At 43.1% G+C, this 23,942-nt stretch overlaps 1 protein-coding gene across 1 annotated transcript in view; it reads right to left on the minus strand.

Moving 5' to 3' along the window:
* Positions 1 to 23,942, minus strand: part of LOC118857007 (aryl hydrocarbon receptor-like) — a 69,477-nt gene that overhangs the window by 25,943 nt on the left and 19,592 nt on the right. Inside the window, exons 3-4 of the mRNA XM_036767592.1 lie at positions 9,708 to 9,820; positions 54 to 143 (exon numbers count right to left, since the gene is read on the minus strand). Of these exons, the coding sequence (XP_036623487.1) occupies positions 54 to 143; positions 9,708 to 9,820 (203 nt within the window). The remainder of the gene's footprint in view (positions 1 to 53; positions 144 to 9,707; positions 9,821 to 23,942) is intronic.

The following is a 23,942-nucleotide window of genomic DNA, read 5'->3' on the forward strand; positions in this document are numbered from 1 at the left end:
AGGGAGAAATGCAACCAAGCCTGTATCAGAGCTTCAGTAAGAGGCATACTAACCTGATGGAATCCCAGATAGTCCTGAATAGTGTGAGAGGAGTAGAAGATTAACCCCTCAGAGGTGACCACCAGCACAAAACCATTCAGGGCCTACAGGAGAGAAAGAACAGACAAATTCAGGATCAGCTTTTCTCTCTTCCTCTTATCTCTGGAGTCATGCAACAAGCATTCATTAATCACCTACTATTTGCTAGGAATTGTGCTAGGCCCTGAGGATATAAAGATAGGAAAGAAACTGTTCCACTCCTCAAGAAGCATAGAGCATCTCCTTGGTTGATGCGGGTAGTTTGGTTTCCTCCATGCTTTCTGGGGCTATAATTCAAAGGAATCATTGAATTTTAGAACTGAAAAGAATCATCTAGTCTGTCCTCTGAATTTTAAAGATGAAATGCCTGGGGCCCAAAGGTAAAATGAAGCAAAATTCTCAAAGTAGCCTGTTGTATTAGCAGCAGAGTCAGGCTTCCAGCCCAGAGCTCCCAAATCCTTCCTAGGCCAATGCCCTTCCCATGGTATCACCCAGACATTGCAGGGAGGTTTCCAGCATGTTGGGGCAGGGCAGGGCTAATCTATGGAGGACAGATATGAGGACAGGGAGGCAGATTGCATAGATTGAGAAAACGAGGATGAGTCAGAATTTGCCCTGGTACAGTATTCAAAGGGGTGAAGTCATATTGTCCATTGAAATATTGAAATATATGTGAGGGGTAAAGGAAAAACTACTGGCAAGTTTATAAAGGGATTGTTGCTTGCAATTCCATTTGAGCCAATGGACAATTATCTGCAACAATAATACCAAAAATGATGATTCTAAGGATAGGTAGCATTTATATAGTCCCTTAAAGTTCGCTAATTGCTTTGCCAATATCAACTCTTTTTCCAGAAATCAGTATTAACTAATGTAAAGTTTTCTACTTGGATTCAAATAGTCAGCAATACAGATGAAGGATGGGGGATCTACAGGTAGGAAAACATCTCAGAATTTTAGGGGATTGAAAACTCAGGATGAGTCAACAGTATGATATGGTAGTTGAAGGAAGGAAATGAGCATTTATTAAATACCTACTATGTGCCAGGCACCGTGCTAAGTGCTTTGTAAATATTCTCTCAGATGATAGGGTTCTAGATGTGATGGAGTAACCTAGGAGATGTCACTTCACTTCTATGAATGAATGAATGAGGCATTTATAGGACCTTACTACATACAAAACACTGTGCTTTTTTGGGTCTCATTTGTTGAATGTAGGAATTATATGTGCTGATTCTCTAAGGTGCTTCACAGATCTTTGAAGAACAAAAATCCATCTGATTTCAGACTTCATTCTGTCGATCACCAGTCCATCTGAGCAGCTGGGCCAACGTACAGCTAGCACATAAAACCCAGAAGAAGAAGGGTTTCTTGGCTTGTGTCTAAAGATTGGCCTATTTTTCTGCTGTCCTCAGCCAGGCTGTCTTTGAAGGCAACAAAGAGAAAGGGAGTTGAGACTTCTTAGCGTACAGCTGGGCGGCCAAGGGCGTCTGAAATAACGGGGATAATAACACCCATCATTCCTATCTTTAGGGTTATCGTAAGGCTGAAATGAGGTGACTTTGTAGTCTCTGATTTATCCATGTCAGGCATCGCCATTGCTGAGAATTCAGGGGCTATTGTTTTAGGACTAACTTTCTGCAGTGTAGTTACCTTGTTCAGATCAGTCTATCTCTTCCTTCTCTAAAGCACCAATAAAAGTGCTGGTCTTCCCTTAAGTTTCTAAATGTCTCTTTTACTTTTTGGAACAATGATTCAGCCACCATTAGCTTTTATCTTTTTCTTTCTGGGAGGGACATTTGTACTTGGAAGCATTTTCTCAGGCTCCAAGCCAAAAAACTAAAATAAATGATTGATGGTCTCCTGCCAGTCTGGGATCTTGGGGCACTTGCTGTCCTGGGCTGTGTCCAGATTACTCTAGGAGGATTTTCATGGCATGCAGCTACTCTGTTTACTTAACCACACAGCAGGCAAACAGGCTCTGTGTGTGATATGTGTGAAGGATGCAAAATGGGATTTCCTGCTGAGATGATTTTCCATGGATATTTATTCTATGGTACAAGAAATCATCCAGATTCTCCCCTCATCCACTTCAGATTTTCACACAAAGCCAGTTAGTGAACAACCTACGTTTGACCTACCCTGTACCCTGGATTTATTAAGGCACTTTTTAATGGGATCTTCCGGCTTCTTCCTGAGCTAGAAGGTTAATGTCGTCTCCCCTCCAGAAGGGGTTCTTAACCTAGAATCCTTGAACTTAAAAAAGGATAAGTTTATTTCATTATAGTTGAAATTATCCTTTTCAAACTTCTACATTTTATTTAAGGCATTTAAGAGCATTTTTCTGAGAAGGGGCCCATAGGCTTCAGCAGTCTGCCACCTACCAAGGTGGGGAGTGGGTGCAGAAAAAGGTGAAGACCCTGCAAGTCCTCACACTGATCCTGTGCATGTATTTCTCTCAAGAGGCATGGCTTTTTAGGTTATGTCTAGATGGCCTTTCTTCATCACCCTACTCAGTAGTTACTGATCACTCGCTTCAGTTGTGGATAGGAAGTAGTAAAGACAAAAGAAATTCAAACTTACATTACAGTCAATCATATCAACATCTTCCCTTTGGACTCTCCATGTCTTTGGACATTCTGTCCTCTGTTTGTGAAATGTACTCCCTGTGCCTCAAAGAATTCCCAGTATCTGTCAAAGCTCATCTCAGGTGCCACCTCACACATGGATCCTCTCCTGATCCACCTAGTTGTTGGTGCTGTCCCCCTCCCCAATTATTTTGTAAGTATTGGCCTATTTATTACCCTCCTTCCACCCCAGAATATAAGCTCCTCAAGGCCAAGGAGGTTTTGACTTCATAGTCACATGGCATAGCATCCTGCCCACAGTAGGTGCTTATTAAGTGCATTTTCTGGTCATTTACTTACCAGAATTATTAACAAAGAACAGAGTTTCAGTGATTTTCAGCTCTCGTTTTCTGGCTCACCCACCCTCTAGGGGGAAAAATGGTACTTAAAAGAGTTGAAATGAAGATGGAGATGAATTTCAGAAATCTAAAAAGCAGGGAGAAGGAACAAAAGAAATGAAGACAGAAGGAAGCTGGAAAAGGATTTCTATTAGAGGAGAACTGAAAGAAGCTTCTATTTGCATTTGGGAGTTGGCAAGAAAATGCCTATTAGACATTGAAGGCCAAATAACCAAGACAGACTCCTGAAGGGAAAAAAGTCTTCCTTGAAACTTAGCTATCTGTTAGCTTTAAAAATGATTGCATTATTTGTTACATTTATTTTTATATGCTTATCTATGTCCTTGTCGTCTCCCTTACTAGAAAGTAATTTCCTTGTGAGTCCAAAGTACTGTGTACTTTTTACATTCTTACATCCCTACCACCAGGCAGCTAGCTGGTGCAGTGGACAGAGTGCTGGGTCTGGAATCAGGAAGACCTGAGTGTGACCCGGGGCAAGTTACATCACCCTCTTTGCCTCTGTTTTCTCATCTATAAAATGAGCTGGAGAAGAAAATGGAAGACCCCCCCAGTATCTCTGCCAAGAAAACCCCAAATGGGGTCACGAAGAATCAGACATGATTGAAACAAGTGAACAACAAATCCCCAGCTTCTCCTGCAGTACCAGGTGTTTCCTATGTGTGCCTTGGTCAATTTCTTTGTGACCTGCTGGGATCTCCCCTTTGGCAAGGCACAAAAGGCAAAAGAGATTTTTTTCAGTGGTCTACAGAGTATGTGTCATGTTTGTGTTTCTGATAGTGTTAAGAAATAGATACAGCAGAACAAAACACACAGAGGAAGGAAGGAATTCCTTTATAGTCTCCAGGTTATCACAGAGAATGACACATTTCTTGAAAAAAAAAGGAAAGGGTGATTTAACAGGAAAACAAAGGGGATGAAGAATTTGAGGAGCCTGAGAGAAATTCTATCTTATGTTAAAATGTCTGGGTGTGAGAAAGTGTGAGCCTAAGAAGGGACTAAACATGTCTTGAAAATATGTAAGAGCTATATAGCCCAGGCATGGCCATCAACCCACTAATACAGACAGAATAGCTCATGAGTGTGGCATCTTAACTAATGTACACTGATGTCATCTCCTCTCCGTCTCTCTGTCTCTCTCTGTTTGTCTCTGTCTCTCTCTGTCTCTGTCTCTCTCTCTGTTTGTCTCTGTGTCTCTCTCTCTGTCTCTCTCTCTCTCCCTCTCTCATCCCATCCCATACTGGCACACACAAGTCTGGGAGTAGGGAATGGAGGTAAGTCCTAGGCGCCACCATAGTATTACAATTCGACTCTTAAGGTCCTATACTTATGTCTAACCTTAACCCCAGTATGGAAGAATACACTTCTCTTACTGCTACGTGTGCATCTAACAGTGCATATTCTATTTAAACAAAATTAGTCACAATGACATTGACTCTTAATCTTGAATCATTTACCAGAGAAGAAAACAAAAGCAATGATAATTAGGTCGCATTGTCCCACCAACGCAAGGAATGTCCACAGGGGAGAGTGAGCATACACATTGAAACCTTCCATGTATTTCTCTAATCCTATTCTTGGAGCAACTCACAACTCTGGACTTCAGGCCCTGATGCCCTTGGTCTCTTAAGAGTACAGTTTATACCGTATGCTACCTGCTGGTCAAAACTACTTCTCTGAAACTCCTGGACTGCTGAAGCAGTGTCAGACACTTTTATCACAAAGCCACTCTTAGCAGGTACTGAGAAAGTGTTAACCTACTTCAGTGAAAAGCAATTCCATTAAGCCAAAGAACTACAAATCCTCTGGACATCCTCTTGGGGCTCTGAGAAGTCTCTCCCTCTCAACCTAAAGATGTCTCATTCTGGGCAGTGGAGTCCAATACTGTCAAGCACATGAGAGGTTTCCCATCTCCTAAGGTGTAGATAGTGATAAAATGCAATAAGCCCAGAAACTTTTCCCCCAGCAGCAAGATTCTGATTTCCTCCAATCAGCTTTCAGCAGCTACAGAGCTCTCCTCCAATAAGAAAAACAACTGCTAAGCCTATCTAGGGTCAGTCAGTATTCTCAGCTGATTCAATCAGAGGCAGGCTCTCTTGTCTTTTGATTTTTTCATACTATGTTCCTTTTAAGCATCAGGAGACGTCTTCATCGGCAGCTTCTCTCTTCAGATTGAAGCTACTGTGTCTTTGGTCCCCAGCTTCTGACTCCTGCACTTAGCTTCTGACTGATTTTCCTTCCTCAGTGCAGGCTCTGTTTATATTTATTGATTCATCTCTAACTGAGGTGGAAGAACCCAAAGTTCCCAGTTCTATCACTTGTAATGTAAGCAATATACAATTTCCCCATAGGTCTCGTGTCTTTCAGCTGCCTTTAATAGATCCTCTCCATACATTTTTAGCTGAGGGGCAGTTGATATTGGCATACTGAGAGTGACGATGATACCCTCAGGTGCAAGGTCACACAACTCTCATCAGATAAAAAGGAGATGAGTAGTGCTGGCTGGTAGATGGTGACTGTGCTGAAAGATTACTGACAGGAGAGAAAAGAAAGAATAACTCAATTATTATTTTGTTTCTGTTTTCTGTGCTAAAAGGAGTGATCTTTGGAGTGGGAAACATTGTAAAAATGGGTAGCAGGAAATCCAAATTCCAGATGAAGGAATTCAAATCTCCAGGCCCAGGTGAGCTAGATTCCAGGGGATTGAAAAAGCTGGCAGCTGTGACTATTGAGTCTTGGGCAGTGATCTTTGCAAAACTGGAGAAAACAGGAATGGTATAAAAGAACCAGAGAAGGGAAGACTTTGTCCTCATTTTCAAAAGAAGGAAAAGCCTGGGGTAAATGAGAAGGTCAAATTAGCTTTTACTTTTGTAACAATTCTGGCATGCATTATTAAAAGGATTATTAGAAAGAGAAGCAATCATCTCCAAGATGCCCTGATCAAGAACAGATGGGGTCAACCTAACTTGATTTTTTTAAAGCTACCCTAGACTGGTCTACCAAGGGAATGGCAGAAGCCTAGGATGTCTGGATTTCAACAGAGCATTGAAAATTTCTCTCATGCCCTCTTTGTGGAAAAGAAGGTAAGAAAGGGGCTGCAAGACACAACAAAACAGTTATGTGGTTTCTGATTTAGCTTAATGACTAAACCAAAAGATGTGTGTTGCCGACTAGATTTATCAATGACTTGGATAAAGGTATAGCTATATGCTGGGAACCCAAAGCTGAGGAGGGTGAGCACCTTAGAGGAGAGTATCAACTTCCAAAAAGACCTTGAAATGATAAAACAAGAGGATGAAACCAAAAAGATGGCATTTACTGGGATAAATATAAAGTCCAAACAGTTGGGTTCAGGTAATCAACCCTACCAGTAAAGGGTGATGGAGACATTGCTGAGGAAAAGTTTCAATGAAAGAGATCTGAGGGTTTTAGAAGATCACAAGGTCAAAATGAACCAACAACGTGAAACAGCTGTCCCTAAAGGAACAGGGTTCCTTTGGAGGTGGTGGACTCCTCCTCCAGGCTGGATATTGTCAATGTTCCAAAGGTCAAAGGTATGCTACAGCCTGGGTCTAGATGAACCTGGGAGTCCCTTCCAATTCTCAGATTCTGTGAAATGGAAGTGAACTCCAGGGAAACATTGGAGGGCCAAGTAAGACCAACAGATAATTATAGCCCTATATAACTAGACGTGGGGAGGGGAAGTGGGAACGGGGAACCTGTTGCCTTGAGACCACATGTGGCCCTCTAGGTCTTCAAGAAGGGCCCCATGTGAACTAGATCCTAATTAAGGAAGAGTTAACTGTAGGAGGAAAGTAATTCATTTTTCTTCATTCGTGAATACAATAACGGCCTGAAGGCTATTTGGCAGTGCATTCATTCCTCATTTGGCAGACGAGTTAAACAGCTTCCTCTCAGGCAAAGATAGGGCTAGGACAGAGATAAAACAGAAATTTTCTATTTTTCAGTCCTGTCCTTGGCTCCCAGAACCATGAAGACTCCTCTAAACGGACCTCTATTCAGAAAGTTTCTGGTTTGGACAGAGACTCAAACAACCCCAAAACAAAAGTAATCTGCCAGCTCTACAGCAGAAAGGGTTGTAGAAAAAGCAGGAGATTGAGAGCCAGAAAATCTGAGCCCAAATCCCAACCCCACCACTTAGAAGAACATGTGAGCCAGTAGAAGTCCATACATCTCCCTAGACCTTACCTGTGAAAGGAGGGGGTTGGATTATTTGATATCTAAGGTCCCTTCCAGCTCCCCAGCCTAAGTTAGAGACTATCTTCTTTTGGTTTCAGCTGCCCTAGACAATATTTATAATAGCTACAGTTTTTATATTTTCTTTGTATCCCCAGAACTTGTGCCTTGAACGTAGTAAGCAATTAATAAATTCTTAATTGATTAATCTAATTCTATTTCATGAAAACATAATAGTTCTATTCCCCCACTTCTACACACACACATGAACACATACATACACACACATACGGACACTGCTGATAAAGTACAGCCCTCCCAACACTTGAGCTAAAAACATTGGCTCCATGACTTTCACTGCTAATGGCAATTTGAAACCTTGACATCCAACCCCAGCCCACTTTCCCCAACTCACTAATGTAGAGGCATGTCGGAAATCATTAGGGTCTGGTGCACACATGGCACCAAGCTCAGCTATTGCTGCTCACCACTCCCCTTCATCACCCAGGTCTGCAGTTTTTTCCCTTTCACTTTCCTTTATTCTGGATACAAATGGTCTTTCTTTTTACTGAGAAGGACACAGTGGGTGGGAATTTACTCCAGAGGTTAATTAGTGCCCCCAGTGCCCGACCTTCAGCCCATCATGCTGATCGTCAGCAGAAATGTCAGTGGCCAGTTCTCAATAAGCCCCTCATTGAGGTTGGATTATCTGTCCTGTGTTAGCAATAAAAACTGTGATTATAAGTTATAGGACCAGAGATTAGAGCTCAAAGGGACCTCAGAGACCATCTGTCCCAACCCCTTGTTTTTTTATATAAGGGATCTGAGGCCCAGGGATGTGAAGTGATTTGCCCAATGTCACCAAGGTAATAAGGAGCAGACACAGAATTCACACTCAGGTTCCATGACTTCAGGATCAGTGCTCTTTCCATTGTGCCACAACTGGACAGAATCCATATAAAATTGCTCTTTAGTGATGTGTGCTAAAGTGAATTGTTTTTGTTTTTGTTTTTTTTTTGTGTTGACCTATGACTTCATTGTGGCTTTTTATGTCCTTGGGTGCAGCCTTTTGACTGGGTCCAAGTTTTACAGAACAAATCCTTTTATTAAAGGGATTTGTTCTGTGAAATGAGAGAGAGAGAGAGAGAGAGAGAGAGAGAGAGAGAGAGAGAGAGAGAAAGAGAGAGACAGAGAGAGAGAGAGAGATCTTGGTCAGAAGTTTCCTATTGTTAGGCTATCCTGGCTTCCTCATTCATGGATGCTAACTAATCAGGAAAATAATAAATTTCCTAAAAGTTTCAAGCAAAATGCTTTGCCCTTTGTCCCAGACATAGATATATACTCCAATGATGTCAATAACCTGAAGAAAAACCTCACAAACCCAAAAAATCTTTATAGAAGTGTTTTTTAGTAGCAAAAGGGCTGGAGACAAAGTAGATGTCCACTAATTGAGGAATGGATAAGCAGATTGTGGTATATGAATAAAATGGAATATTACTAGACTTTAGATATGATTAATGTGATAAAAACAGAAAAGCATGGGAAGAATTATATGAACTGATACAAAATAAGCAGAATGAGCTAAACAACAGAGAGAGAGAGCTATATCTATCTCTATGTATTTCTATAAATAGATATAGATATACAGATAGAGACTTTAACAGAACCTGAATGCTATGGAATTGCAGCTAGGTGGCCCAGTGAATAAAGCACTGGGCCTGGAGGCAGGAAGACTCACCTTCATGAGTTGAAATTTGTTTTCAAACACCTCCTAGCTAGGGGACCCTAGGGAAGTCATTTAACCCTATTTTCCTTAGTTTTCTCACTTGTAAAATGAGCTGGAGAAGGAAGTGGTAAACCACTACAAGATCTTTGACAAGAAAACCCTAAATGGGATCATGAAGAGTTGGACATGAATGAAATGAATGACATTGAAATTATATGAAACAAACATGAAATTCACAATGACCAAACTTGACCCGAAAGAAGAAATATGAAAAGGCCCGTCCCTCCTTTCTTTGAAGAGATGGGAGGCTACGGATACGTAACATTATGGATAATGTTAACCTTTTTGCACCAATTCATTTTGCTCATCTATTTTTTTCTTTTTTAATCTCTGTTGTAAGATATGGCTCTCTGGGTAGGGGAGGGGATACCCTGGGAAGTGTAGAGAATATAAAAACAACAGCTCTTGGTCAAATTTATTTTTAAAAACAAACAGAACAGATTTGAGCTAGCAGAAGGTTTGGGAACAGTAGCTTAGGCTGTGACTCAGCCCCACCCACCTCCTGTCTTTGCCCAAACAGATTTCACCTAACAGTTCTTTAGTTATCAAAAAAGGTACTTCCTATTAGGAAAAGCCTTAAACAATCAGTAACAGCTACAGAGAAGACATCTTTGCAAGAGCGTTAGACAGACTCCAATGAGAAAGCATGCCTGAAGCATTAACCTGCAGGAGAAGTTTGCCCTCGGGCACGATTGCGCCTGTGCATCGCCAGCTTCTGTCCCCATCGTGGCTGTGGCTTGCAGACCACTCCTTGGCACAGCTGCTCTTCCGGGTGACTGCAGTGAAGCAAAGGAAAGTATTTCAGTGCTGAGCTAATGTTTACCAAGTAACTGCTGGGAATGTCAGCTTCTTTTACACACGCCTCATTCACAGTGCGTGTGCGGCCAGACTTCTCCAAAGGAAGATGGCATTACATTACACACCCAGTAGGTGCTCAGTACATGTTAGCTGGATCCATGGGGTTCCTATTATTCAGCAGATGAGGGAATTGTTATGGATGATATGTTTCCCTAGCCCTTGTTTGTCGAAGGAATATGTAGGGGATTGTCTTAAGAACACCATCCTTTTGATGCAATAAGACCATTAAAATAGAAAACACTGCCCAGTCTGGCCAGTGGTAGGAATGATGTACATCAGAAATACAATTTGACCTAGATTCTCAATTTTGTTTTTATTAAAATGATCATTAAAATCTCCTTAATAAAAAGTTTCACCAATTCCTTCCTTTTCATTTCCACTGCTGCCATGCCAGCTCATTTCCTTGTGCCTGGACTAGAGACCATAATAGCCTCTTAGCCAGCATTCCTATCTCTGTTCCTTCTATGCCTTTCTACAGAACCACTCTCAATACCATAGTAAAGGTACTCTTTGTAAAGCAGAGTTATGTCACTTTCTACCTCTAAAACCTGCTATAGGTCCCATGAAATAAATGAGCAAGTTCTTGACCTCACAATTAAAAAACACAATAAGATGATCTCGTAGCCTTTATATGCCTTTATATCCCTGTGCTTAGAATAATACCTGGCACATAATAATCACTTAATAAATGCTTGCTGACTGACTATAACATGGTACAAATAGGGGTGAAGCTAGAGAGGAAAGAGTGGAGTTCAAATCTAGGATTTGGTATCTTCCAGCTGTGTGATCTCTGATAAGTCCATTAGCCAGCTTCACTTCACTCCTTCTTCCCTGGTCTTCACTCCAATTCCTCCATGCAAGGCTAGGTCAATAAGCCTAATATCCCATGGGGTACCCTCACCATTCCTGTGCCTTTCTAAACCAAAGGGGCCCTCCCTATCTATGGTTGTCCACTCCTTTCATCTGAATGTAAGACCCTTAAGATCAAGGACTGACTTTGCTTTTGTGTTGGCATCCCCAGCCCTTAGAATAGTGTTTGGCATGCAAGAAGTGCTTAAGAAATGCTTATTTTCATTCACTCTTCATTGTCAGATGTCTGAATACCAGTATGGCATCTCTTCTGAATATTCTCTTTTCCAGGTTGAACATTCTGAGTTCCTTCACCTAATTCCATTATGATATAACATATAGTCCTCTCCAGGACACTGAGATGTCATGTGATTTGGCCAGGATCACAAAAGACAGTAAAGGGAAAAAAAGAAAAAAATACAACAAAGACATTAAATGTCAGAGGGAGGAGCTCAAACCCACCTCTTCCTGGCTCTGAGGGTAGCTCCTCACCTACTATTCCTCTCCACATAATCAATCCAGTAGTACTTACTATTTGCCTGGCACTGTGCTAGCTGGGAGGCTAGCTAGGGATACAAAACGGGCAAAATACAGTCCCTGTCCTCAAGGAGCTTAGGCACATTTGAAGATCTAGCCTTCATCCCCCAAATACGTTCTGTGCTTTCCCACTTTTTGGATTTGTTCACGGGACTCCCTGTACTTGGAATGTGCCCCCTACCCTACCTAAGGAGTTGAATTTCTCCCCATCCTTTGAAATCCGCTGTAGATCCTATATCCTCCAGCAAGCCCTTCTAGAAGCTCTACCTTTTTGTCTATGAATCAGACTAACTAACCACTGAGATCCCTCCCAGCTCTTAAGCTCTGCGATCCCCTTCAGGCCCACATAACGCACTGCTTTGCTTCCTTTTATGGACGTTTGGGGTCCAGGCCTGTGATTTCACTGATGTGGCAAACTCTTTTCACTAATGCAGAGTAGCAACTTTTGGAAAGTGTCTAGAGCAGTGATGTCAAACTCAAAGAGGAGGGGAGCACTAAACCATGGAAAGGAATCCCTGCAAGCCGCGCATTGACTTAGCTTTAAAATGTAACATTATCTATGATATATGATCTTTTTCTTCATTTGGGTAATTTTCCAATTACATTTGAATTGGTGCTGGGCTGTACTCAGAAGAGAGACAGCATGATTGACACATCTGGCCTAGAGCACAAAGGTTAAGTGACTTGCTTGAGTTCCAGAGATTGGATGTCAGGAGCAGGTCTTGACCCCAAGCCTTCCAGATTGTGATGAAGGCCATCTGACTTGCAGCTGCAGCCTTCCACGACAGACTGTGAGAAGCTTGAGAGCTGCAGCCTTACTTTTCTAGGTGTATCCGCAGCCCTCAGCATGATGGTTTGCACATAGTTAGTACTCTACAAATGCTTCATCCATTCATCCAAATAGGGCAGGGTACATGAGGGGTCTATGCCCTATTTAAACATTGCATCTTTACGAGCTAAGTGCTGTGGACTGTACACTGAAGATTCAATTAATTTAGGGGTTTGAATTCAACAATCTTACTTAATCTTCACAAAAATGTGAATCATATAGTGCAAATGATTTTATCCCACTTTCATTGATGAGGAAATCTAAGCTCTGAGTGGGGGGAATTTGCTCAAGGCCACACATATGCTAAGTGCCAAAGCCCAGATTAAAACCCAGGTCTTCTGACTCCCAGCCCAGCCTTGCCTGGCCTTGCCTATGTCACCTCTTATTTGTGTCTTAAAACATTGAAGTGGAAAATCTGCTCAATTCTGGAAGAAAAACATTACCTATGTCTAACCCTCCTCTGCAGCGCTCTAGCAAAGACCAGACACCTGATCCCCATTTCAGCAGGATTAAGGTCTTAGCAAAAGGCTGAGCAGGCTGTTAACTACTGCAGAACCAAAGCTGATTGTACTTAGTCCTCTCCCTCCATGCTGCTTCCTCTTAAGCTCAATTCAAATGCCCCCTCCTCAGGGGCCCTTTCCTGATTCTCCCAGTATCTAATAGCTGCACACCCCAGCTGCTACCCCCCAACACACATGTATAACTTACTCTGTATGCATTTTTATTAAATTTTCTGTTTATACATTATCCCCTTGCACCTTGGAGGCAAGAACTTTCCTTTTTTTTTCTTTATATCCTTAGCACCTGACACACAAAAGTCCCTTAATAATTACTTGAATGAATAAAGGTAGAAAAGAGTGCTTATGTCTTCATGTGAATATCTCACCCTTTTTGAGTAGAGCTTAGAGCAGAGGGTTTAATCACATAGGTAGAAATTCTTGTAAGCAGCCTGGGTACATGTTCATTTCTCTTCTTTTCTGAGAGGCCAACGAGGGCCCATTTTTCCAAAAGCATTGCAGTAGCATGGCCAACAGCAGCACCCACCCATAGCCATTCTGGATACTCTTCCATCTTGGTGTCACGGACATGGGAACATAGGGCCATATATTTAGAGCTAGGAAAGACCTCAGAAATCACCAAATCCAACTTCGTTTTCTAGATTAGGAAATGGAGGAGCCAGGAAGGAGAAGGGAGCTGTCCAAGGTCACTCAGTTCAGAAATAGCCAGGCCAAGACTGGCACATAGGTTCTCTGACGCTAAATCTAGCATTCTTTCCATTACACCATGTGGTCTCCTTAGTGTGATCAAACTCATGAAAGTTTGAGCCACTTTCTAATTTCTTTTTTTTTTTCCTGAGAGAGATCCTGAATAGAGTAACTGTCCTTGGTCATTTGCACAGGGCATGTCCCTTTGAAAAGCAAGTGTATGGAGAAGATGCAATTATATAGATCATATAGGTGTTTAGAGATCTGGAAGCTACTCTGACCTCCTAAGAAACATGTTTTCAGAAGGGCACCTTTGCGGATGGCTGATCTCCACTTTGAATGTATTCTAAGTATGGGATGGGAGAAGAAACACAGGTTCAACACTCCCAGTATCTATTCTCAGCCTTGCCATTCACTTTCTGAGTGACCTTGGGTAGGTCTCTCTGGTCTTCAGTTTTTCCTTTGTAAAATTAGGGGACTAAAGTAGATAATTTGCGGTTAATATTGCAAATCTGCAACTAGATAATTTGCAGAAAATATTGTGAAATTGCAACTAATTTGTAGATAATATTGCATATTTGTAACAATTTCTTTCTCTCCAACAGTCCATTTAGACTGACACTTTCTGGCCGAGTCCCCACATTCTAGTAGTATCTCTTGTTCAGATTCTGCTCTGCCCCCAAGGTACTGAGAGGCTTTCTGTGTAACCATCCTAGCTACTCAGGATAGAGCTACAGACCTTGATTAAAAAGAATCATCCCAGCCTCTCCTTTTCTTGCCTCTGCCTTTGTCTCTCCACAAATAGCCTTGCAAGGTCTCCTGGGTCTCTCCATCATCAAAACTGTCACACCAGTTCAGGCTGATGGAGTGAATACCAAGTGGAGACCTGATAATGGCCTTCCCTGCATCAGGGTGGAATGCATCTCCCTCCTGTCTGTTAGAATTATGTCTCACTTTTAAGGTCAGGCCAGAGAGGCAGGCTGAACTTATTTCTAGCAACACAAAGGGTGAACACCCAGTGCCAAGGCCCTGGAATGTGGTCCTTATCCTGCCCTCAGGACGTGACTCTCATGGTAGGGACCAGGGGACTCCAGAGAAGAGTTGTCATGACCCCATCCCTATGGAGCCTTAGGATGAAAAGGCCAAGATGACATTTAGATTTGAAAGATAATGGAGTCCAAAACTAGATGTTAATAATGGAGGTTTTAGGGGAAGGTGAGAGATAGGACCATTACTAGGAGTTGAAGGAGCCCTCATTAGCCATATAAGCCAACTGACACACAAAAGGGAAAGCAAGGCGAGATAGCCAGGGAGTACCCACTGCCTATTAAAGGCAGGACTTAATAGAGTACCTCAGTTAGTGGTTCTAAGAGGGAACCTTTTTCTTCATTCCCCCTTTTCTGCTCCTGATTCCACTCCCTGATCACTGTCAGATAGAGAGGGATGGTGGGTTCAAGAAAGGCTTCATGAATGAGAAGATCCCCAAAGAATTCTGAGACTCAGCTATAAGAAGGCAGCAGCTGTTCAAGGGATTTTCCTTAAGCACAAGCCTAACTCTATTATCTGCCCCACCCCTTCAATAAACTGCAGCAGATCCCCATTTCTCTAGAATCAAATATCAAATCCTCTGACACTTGAAGATCTCCGTAACCTGGCCCCTTCCTACCTTTGTAGTATTCTGATACATTACTCCCTAACACATGCTCTTTTGTTGTTGTTCAGTCATTTCAATCATTTCTGACTAGTCATGACCTCATTTGGGATTTTCTTGGCAAATATACTGGAGTGGTTTGCCATTTCCTTCTCTAGCTCATTTTACAGATGGGGAAATTGAGGCAAACATGGTTAAGTGGCTTATGCAGGGTGACACAGCCAGTAAGTGTCTGAGTCCAGACTTGAGCTAGGGTTTTCCTGACTCCAGACCCAGCTTTCTATCCACCACACCACCCAGCTACTCACACACTCTACAATTTTAATTCCTAAAAAGATTAAGCAACATATTAATCTCTAACAAATATTGGCACAAAAACATAAAAGAAAATATCAGTAAAGAAGCTGAAAGTAGACACTAGAACCAGATCAGACTCATGTTAGGAATATGAGATCTGTTCATTATTAGGAACACTATAAAGGTAATAAGCCATATTGGTGACAAAAACAATTTTGAAAATCACATGGTTATATAAATAGATGTAGAAAAAAGGGTTTTGGTGTTTTTTTAATGAAATGCAACACATACTAACTAAAATCAAAGCAGAGGGGAAAATGGACCTTTCCTTAATATAGTCAATCTTGTCGATCTAAATCCAAGGTCTAACATTATCTAACATGGAGAAATAGTAGAGGGCTTCTCAATAAGATCAGAGGTAAAATCAGTCACTTGGTCAACAAATATTAACTAAATTCTTATCATACACCAGGTGCCGTGCCAAGTGCTAGGATAAAATTAAAGGCAAAAAATATTCCCTGGTCTTGAGGAGTCACATTCTAATTGGGGGGGGAGATGGAATGTACATAACTTGGTACATATGAGATTCACACAATGAAGACAGAATGTAATTTCAGCCAGGCAGGGCCCAGATGGGGGGGGGCATGGTGCACACTGGATTGGGGGGGCTAAAAAGGCCTTCTGCAGAAAGTTGGATTTGGGCTGAGTCTTGGATTCATCCAAGGAAACTAAGAGGCATAAAAACAGAGGGAGTAAATTCCAGGAATGGGGAAGAGTCAGCACGAAGTCCAGAAATGGAAAATGGAGTGTCTTGTATGAGGAACAAGAGTTAGGCCAACTAGCTAGATTGAAGAGTGTATGGAGGGTGGTAATGCATAACACGACTGGTACAATAGAAAGAGGCCAGCTTAAGAAGGGCTTTAAAAGTCAAACAGAGTAGCAAGGAAGATCAAAGAAGCCAGTGTTGAAAGGTTTTCTTATCAAAATATTATGATGCAGGGCCAAGGAGATGACAGGTTTGGATATTTTGGGGGGGGGTAATGCTTATGGATGGCCAAAGACTCTGGACACTGGGGCTCATCCCATCTGACCTAGCTAGTTACAGGGAAGTGACCAGTCCTTTCCCATTAACTAGAATTAAAATAGTATGGCTAGAAACATTGTAATGTTCGTCCCTTCACTGGACCCTTCTTTCTCTGGTCCCACAATCAGAGCAGCTTCAGGGGCCTTGGAACCTCATAGTCTCAGTCTTTGAGGAGGACAGGTCAGGATGGGCTGTGATACTTAGAAGAAGGGAAGATGGCACTCATGAGGGTGCTTGGCACCTAGGGGAGAGAGGAGGCAGAAGGAAGAGAAGGACCATGAAAGAACTTTGCCTGCTTTGACCTGCCTTACAGTCACACGCTCAAAATTCCCTCGGGGTTATCACTGGTGGTTAGCAATAGCCTGGGCTGGGGTGAGTGGACTAGAAGGGTGGAATATATCAGTCTATGTGCCTGTTGAGCCTGGTCTCCCCAGCACTGGATGGGCTAGTTTCCAGTCAAAACCCTGTAGTTGAGTTCTATGTCTGGTTTAGTGGGAAGAGTTCTACACCTGCAGCCAGAAGAGCTGGGAAAAGTCCTGATCCACTACCTCACAGATGCTGGACAACTGGCTGGGAAGGAAGCAGAGTCCAAGCGATGTACACTGGCTCTGAAGGCACACGATCTGGATTCAGATCTTACCTCTGATATTTAAAACCTCCCCAGAGCTCCTCTGTAAAACTAGGGAGTTCAGGTAGGCAGCCTTGGTGATCCCTTCCTGCTCAAGATCTATGATCCTCTAAACCATCCAAAGGAGTCTGAGCTTGATACAGGAGGGAAAGAAAACTACTTGGACATAGCAATGTCTAGAATATCATGTTAGGCTCTGGGCACCAGAGTTTAAGAGGGACACGGCTAAGTTGGAAAGCGTCCAACCAGGATAGCAAAGGGTCCTGCCTAAGCATGGCATGGAGCATGAAGGCCTCTTTTGTCTGGAGAAGAGAAGACTTAGGTAGAGCAGGCTAGCTATTTCTATGTCGCTAAAGGGCTGTCATGTGGGAAGGGATTTGACTTTCTTGGTCAGGCCAGGAGCAGTGGGTGAGGTTGGAACAAGGAAAGTTGAGCCAGGATCTCACGAAAAACTTCCTAACAGTTAGTTGCCCCCAAATGGAATGGATTTTCTTGGGAGATAGAAATAACAGAGATTTTCCTTGTTGAAGGTCTTTGAGCAGAAGTTGCTTCTCAATCAAGCAATCAATATTTCTTTAGTGCCTACTATGTGCCAGGCATTTTGCTAAGCACCAGGGATACAAAAGGAGACAAAAAAGATGGTCCCTCAAGGAGCTTACAGTCTAACAGACACACAAACAAATATAAACAAAGCAAGCTGGGGACTGGTTAAGTAGGAAATAATTAAGAGGGGAGGCAGTGGAACGAAGAGGAGTTGGGGAACGCTTCCTGTAGAAGGTGAGATTTTAATTGGGGAGATCAGGAGTCAGAGCAAAGGAGCAAGAGCAACCTAGGCATGGGGGACAGCCAGAGAGAAAGCCCAGAGACAGAGATGGAGTGTCTTGTTTGTGGAACAGCCAGGAGGCCAGTGTCACTGGATCCGAGAATACATGACAGAAAGTAAGGTGGAAGAGGACTGGAAAGGAAGGAGGGGGGTAGGTGAAAAATGGCTTTGAAAGCCAAACAGAGGATTTTGTATTAATCCTGGAAGTAATAGGGAGCCACTGACATTTACTGAATAGGGGGTAACATGATCAGACCTGCACTTCAGGAGAATCACTTTAGTGACTGACTATAGGATAGACTGGAGTGGGGAGAGACTTGAGGCAAGCAGACTCTCCAGAAGTTTACTGCAATAATCCAGGCATGAGGTGATGCTATAGAGAAAATTGGGGGGGGGGGCAGGGCATGGTGGCACAGGTTAAGATTAGATTGTCTCTCAGCTTCTATATTCTTGCAGGCAAAGAGCCAGCCATGGCTAGTGTAGATTTCTATAGACTTAGGGGGAAAATCATGGGTGGGGGCTAAGAATCCTTTGCAGAATAATTGGTGCCTCATTTCTTTCTTCTTCCAGTAAAGCCAACTCTGAGAACAGCATGACCACTGCTAGGAAAGAAAGTTTACTGAACCTGCTGGGTAAAGGGCATGTAGTGTCAAATGAATGAAGGAGAGAGGATTACCCAGGATTAAGCGGTCTGCTGGGCACCACCAGGCAGGCAGATCTGTCAGCACTCCAGCAGATTGGTGCATGGAGTTGGTGCATGGCCTGGAGTTCAGCACACACAAACACACCAGGAACCAGGAAAGCAAGGCAGAGCCTGTGGAGAAATGGGCTGGGGTGGGGAGAGATGGGGTCAGCTCCTCTTTCCTATATTTTATTAAACTAAGAGCAAAAGAAGTGGGCGGTCAAGCTTGAAATTTTTTCAGGTATCAGGAAGTACTATGGGCTGGAAAGAAGGAACAATTGGGGGTCAAAGGATCTAAGTTCAAGTCCTAACTGTCCCGTTTTCTTCCTTTGTTTCCTTGAGCAAGTTATTTCTCCTCTTTGGGCCTCAGCTTCCTTCTCTGTAAAATAAGGTCACTGGAGATGACCTCTGAGGTACCTTCTAGCTTTAAATCTTGGATCCTCTGAACCCAGGCCAGCTGGCTGCCTCCATAAGCCTTTGAGTGTAGTAGACTGATCTCATGAGAATTTGCCCTGTCTGATTTAGGGAGTCTCATCTACCCCAGAGCCTGACATTCTCTCTCCTAGCAGTAGATGATCTAGGATGCTCTTAGAGACCCCAAGAGGCCTCTGAGATCATTGATGGTGCTCCCCACCAGAAATCTCATCCTTCTCATTTTTTCACTCTCTGCTATTTAATTACTTCTCCTTTCCTCTTCTCTCAAATTCCTGATGCTGTTCTTCCTTCTTCCATTTTCCCATCTTCTCTGTTATGTCTAAAGTCTACCATTGCTACTCAAGATCAGAATGGCTTGCCAGGAACAGTGAAGTGCCCGCTCATGGTTAGGAGTCAGTCAACCAGCCAGGAAGAAGGATGTGCATCCAAAAGCTGGTGCTACACAGCTCTTTAGGTTCATCCACCTTTTCTCTCTCTCCCCATCACTGAGGCTACCAGGAGGGGACAACTCACCCTTCAACGGGTATAAGTTGCCACCTATCTCTTCTGGCCCCTTCAGTCTGCTCTGGGCTTCATTTTAACCTGATTCCTCTTGTGGACAAATGTTGAGATGAGAGTTCACAAAGTGATTTTTCTAGGACATAGAGTTGGAGATGACCATCTAATCCAAGCCCTACATTGTACAGATAAGGCAACCAAGGTCTGGAGAAATTAAAGCCCTTGTCTGAGGTCACATAGACAGAAGCATCACCATAGGGTGGGGATTCAAACCCAGGTTCCCTAACTCTGTCTCTGTTCCAACATGGAGTCTTTCATGAGCATTTTCTTGGTTCCATGCCCAAACAGCACTGGCCTATGGCATGGCTCAGCCCTTCAGGCAATGGCAGTGGATGATTCCTGCTCTGACCTGAAATGTCACAGGCCAGTCCACCAAAGTTTTCTGACATCAACATGCCCCAAACATAGCTGGGCTCATGGTCACCCAACTCTTCAGAAACTTCACTATCATTAACTGTTTGCCCTAGCTTCAGATTCAGCTGATTTCTAGTCCACTGCTTGATGTAAGCCCATGTGAAGATGCCAGTTCTGGTTAGGGTGTGAACTGAGTGAAGGCTGGTGGCATGGGAAAATCTCCCACAGCTGCAGACAGGGGTAGTGGACATGGCATCAGTAAAGGAGCTGGTAGGAACATTTCCTTAGAAACCAGAGTTAACCAGTTAACTGGCCTTTGTAAAAGCCTGTGGATATGTGTGTATCTGCATACATGTATGTGTGTGTATACACACACACACATATACACTATGTGTGTATATATACACACACATATATCCACTATGTGGATATATGTCCGTGTGTGTCTATGTATACATGTAAAGAGTATGGATGTGTATTTTGTGTGTGTGTGTGCCTATGTGGACAATACCAGATTCAACCCTTTTTAGGGGCATTCTCGGTTAAGTCCTTTAGATATTTTAATCCATAGTGTAAAGTTTCCAAAGCTGCTGAATGATGACCAATGAGTCCAACTGTCATACACCAATGACACAGGCCAGCTTTTCTTCAGAATTTGAACCTTGCCAGGCATGGCAAGGAGAGAGCTCAGTGGGTCCCTGGCCAGATAAAGATGGCCAAGATGCCAAAGTTCCTAAAGACCATTGCTAGTGAGGATCAACCAAAGGAATTGGGGGTGATTAACTCAGAGAACACTGTAGGATCATGGTAGCTGTGCCCAAGTATTTTAAGGGCTAGCACTTGGAAGGGTAAGACTTACCCTCTTTAGCCCCTGAAGACAAAACAAGCAGTGATCAATGGAAGCTGCAAAGAGGTGAAGTAAAGCTCGATTTAAGGAAGAATGTCCTAACATTGAACATCCTCTTAAGGTGGATTAACCTGCCTCATTAGGTGCTGGGCTCCCCTCGCTGGAGATCTTCAAGTAGAGACTGAATGGCCCCTTGCCCATGATGTATTAGAGGAGATTCTTCTTCAGAGATGGCTTGGCTTAGATGGCCACTGGGGTTGGAATCCTGTAACTCTTTGGTGTGGCCATTCCTCAACACCATAACAACCCTTCGACTTCATATTCCCCTCTCTGGGGGACCTTAGCTAAGACCCTTCCCATCCTTGGTTCTCCAAGCTGTCATCTACATGGTGGGGGGAGAGGGTTGAACTCAATGCATTCTAGTGCCCTTCCTTCTTTGAGATTCTATGGCTGATTTATTTGCTGAGGTCTTGGTGGCTGGCACTCCTGAGCCAAGTGGAGGGAGCAGTATTGCCAAGTGAGAGGTTTTCAGAGCCTTTGTATAAGGCTCTGCTGCAATCCTTCTTCCTGAGCACATTTTCTATGCACTGAGTGCACATTTTCTATGGCTGCCTGCCATTCTATGTGCAGTGCTAACCGCCCTCATCAGTCACAGAAGGAAACCAGCCTGGCAGGGAACTTTTCACCTGGCGTTCTGGTGTGTGGTTTCTGTTTCACCATTGAGCTCCTTCCCAGGATCACTGATTGGCCTCGAACAAAGTTTACTTAAGGCAATTTGGCTCCCCAATTACAGAGTCCTAAGTAATCTCTCTTGGCACGGGGGCACTCCCTGGGTTCAAGCCAATGCACGCAATGGGCGAGCTCCTCCTGCTGCCGCTCTCCAAATCCTCAGCTAATTTCTAGCATAATGAGGGAGTTTCAGAAGTGAAGGCCCTTCCCCAGCCAAGATAAACAAGCTGACTAATGGCAGAAAAGCTGGAAGGTGGGGGCTGAGGAAGGCAGATTCAAATTTCTGCAATACTGTTGCACACTTGTGGAATTCAGCAAATTAGACCAATGCATTCCCTGGTGGGGCTACTCAGGGAGAGGTTGATTTATTTATTTTTTCTCATTAATGGCAAAGTGTGTGAAATTCATTCCAGGCTCCACATAGATGGGTTTATATTGTGATATGGAATCAGAGATAACACCATCATTTAAAGCATTATTTGGGGATTTTTCATACTGACAATTTTAATGTAGCCTAGTCAAAGGTCTTGAATTTGAATCCTGTCTCTGCCACTTACTCCCAGTGCATAAAGGACCTGGGGGAGAGTAGACTTAAAAGGCAGCTAGGTAACTCAGTGAGTAGCACCAGCCCTGGAGTCAGGAGGATCTGAGTTCCAATCCATCCTCAAACACTTGAAACACTAGCTGTGTGACCTTGGGCAAGTCACTTAATCCCAACTGCCCTGCCTTTCCCCCTCCAAAAAAAGGAGAGATGGTAGTATTCAAGAATGTAGTATAGTAAAAGGAAAAGCAGACTGGATACGGAGGTATGGAAGCTAGGGTAGCAGGTGAGCCAGCTTCACCACTGCATGACCTTGGGTCGATCATTTAACCTGCTTAGGAGACAGTTTCCTCATCTGTAACATGAGAGGATTCGATAGGAGGTGTCTAAGATCTCTTCCAGCTCTAAACTATGATTCCTATGAGAACAAAACTGGCTAATGAGCCCAGGTTTGAAAAGCCCTGAAGCATTCTTGGGTGATGGAATCCTGACTTGGACTTTGGAGAACATGCAGACGTTATTTAACTGGTTCCAGGTGTACTCCTGCAATCTTACCTGGGCGATATAGCCAGCTTTGTTCTAGACAATGAGGATCCATAGGAAATGTTTGAAGGTCTGGAAATGAGCTGGCCAATTAGTCTTGTCCTTTTTGGGCCTAGATTGCATATTTAGGGACAAGGGAAAGAAGATCCAAAGAAGTCTATTTAGGCTTAATACAAGGAAGAACTTCCTAAGAATTTGAGCTCAGGGATGTGCTTCCACTGTGTCCTTTGCCATGACCGAACAATGTCAGTCTGAAGAAGCTTTTCTACCTGGCTTATTTTAAGTTAATGAATAACACTCCTCTGCTCAGGCCCATTAATTTAACAAACATTTAAGCATCTACTACGTATGAGGCACTGTACTAAGAGATGGAGGTGCGATGACAAAAATGAAACATTTCCTGTACTCAAGAAGATGACTTTCTATTGGACAGTGATGGTGGCAATATGGCAAAAAAAATAAAGGCAGTGGAATGAGCAGAGCATATACTCATGAAATGATAAAAAGACTTACTCCTTGAAATCTGACTGAAAGTCAATAAAATAGTCTGGGTGGGGGGAGGTTGAGCCATGATGGTGAATCAGAGGCAGCAACCCAAACTCACCCAATATTCCCCTCTAAATAACTTAAAATAACTCATCGAATCAAAGTTTGAAGCAGCAGAGCCAACAAAAGGTTAGAGTGGACATTTTTACAGCCCAAGACAATTCAGAGGGTCATCAGGAGAAGTCTGTGACACTGCAGCCGAGAGCACACATGTGGCACCAGGTATAGGCCTTGGAGCCACCAGCAATAGCAGTAGCAGTGGCTGTTTGGGGAGCTCTCAGCCCAGAGATGGTAAGGGGATCAAACAGCTGTTCAAAAAGTGATTACAGGGGACCCCAGACTGAAAGGGGGTACAAGTAATACTAATTGGCAGCTCTATTGACCATACTCAGTTCTGGGTCACAGTTCCAGGGAGGAGAAGAGTGCTTTTGTGGTCACAATGAAACAGGGTCCTGGGAGCTACAGGAGACCAAGGACTCTTCATGGTTAAAGACCAGAGAACAAACTAGGTTACCACATCTCTCCCAGGATCATACCACCTTGAAAGTACCAAAAACTTGAAAACCATCAGAACTAACATTGAAAACAGCAGCACAAAAATAAAGCCTGAAGCTTGAAACATCCGCAAGTGAGTGGAGTCTAAATTTAACATAAAAATCAAAGTCATGAAATTCACTTGGAAAATGGCCAAGTGAGAAAAAAAAGAACTTGAACATAAAAATCTACTATGATGGGCAGGGAAGAACAAGACATAAACTCAGAAGAATACAATGGAGAAACAGCTACAAGCAAAGGCTCAAAGAAAAATGTTAATTAGACTCAAGCCCAACATGAATTCCTTGAAAAGTTAAAGAAAGAGATAAGAGTGGTAGAGGAAAAATTGGGAAAAGAAATGAGAGTGA

Source organism: Trichosurus vulpecula, chromosome 7, assembly GCF_011100635.1.
Source record: "Trichosurus vulpecula isolate mTriVul1 chromosome 7, mTriVul1.pri, whole genome shotgun sequence".
Lineage (NCBI taxonomy): Eukaryota > Metazoa > Chordata > Mammalia > Diprotodontia > Phalangeridae > Trichosurus > Trichosurus vulpecula.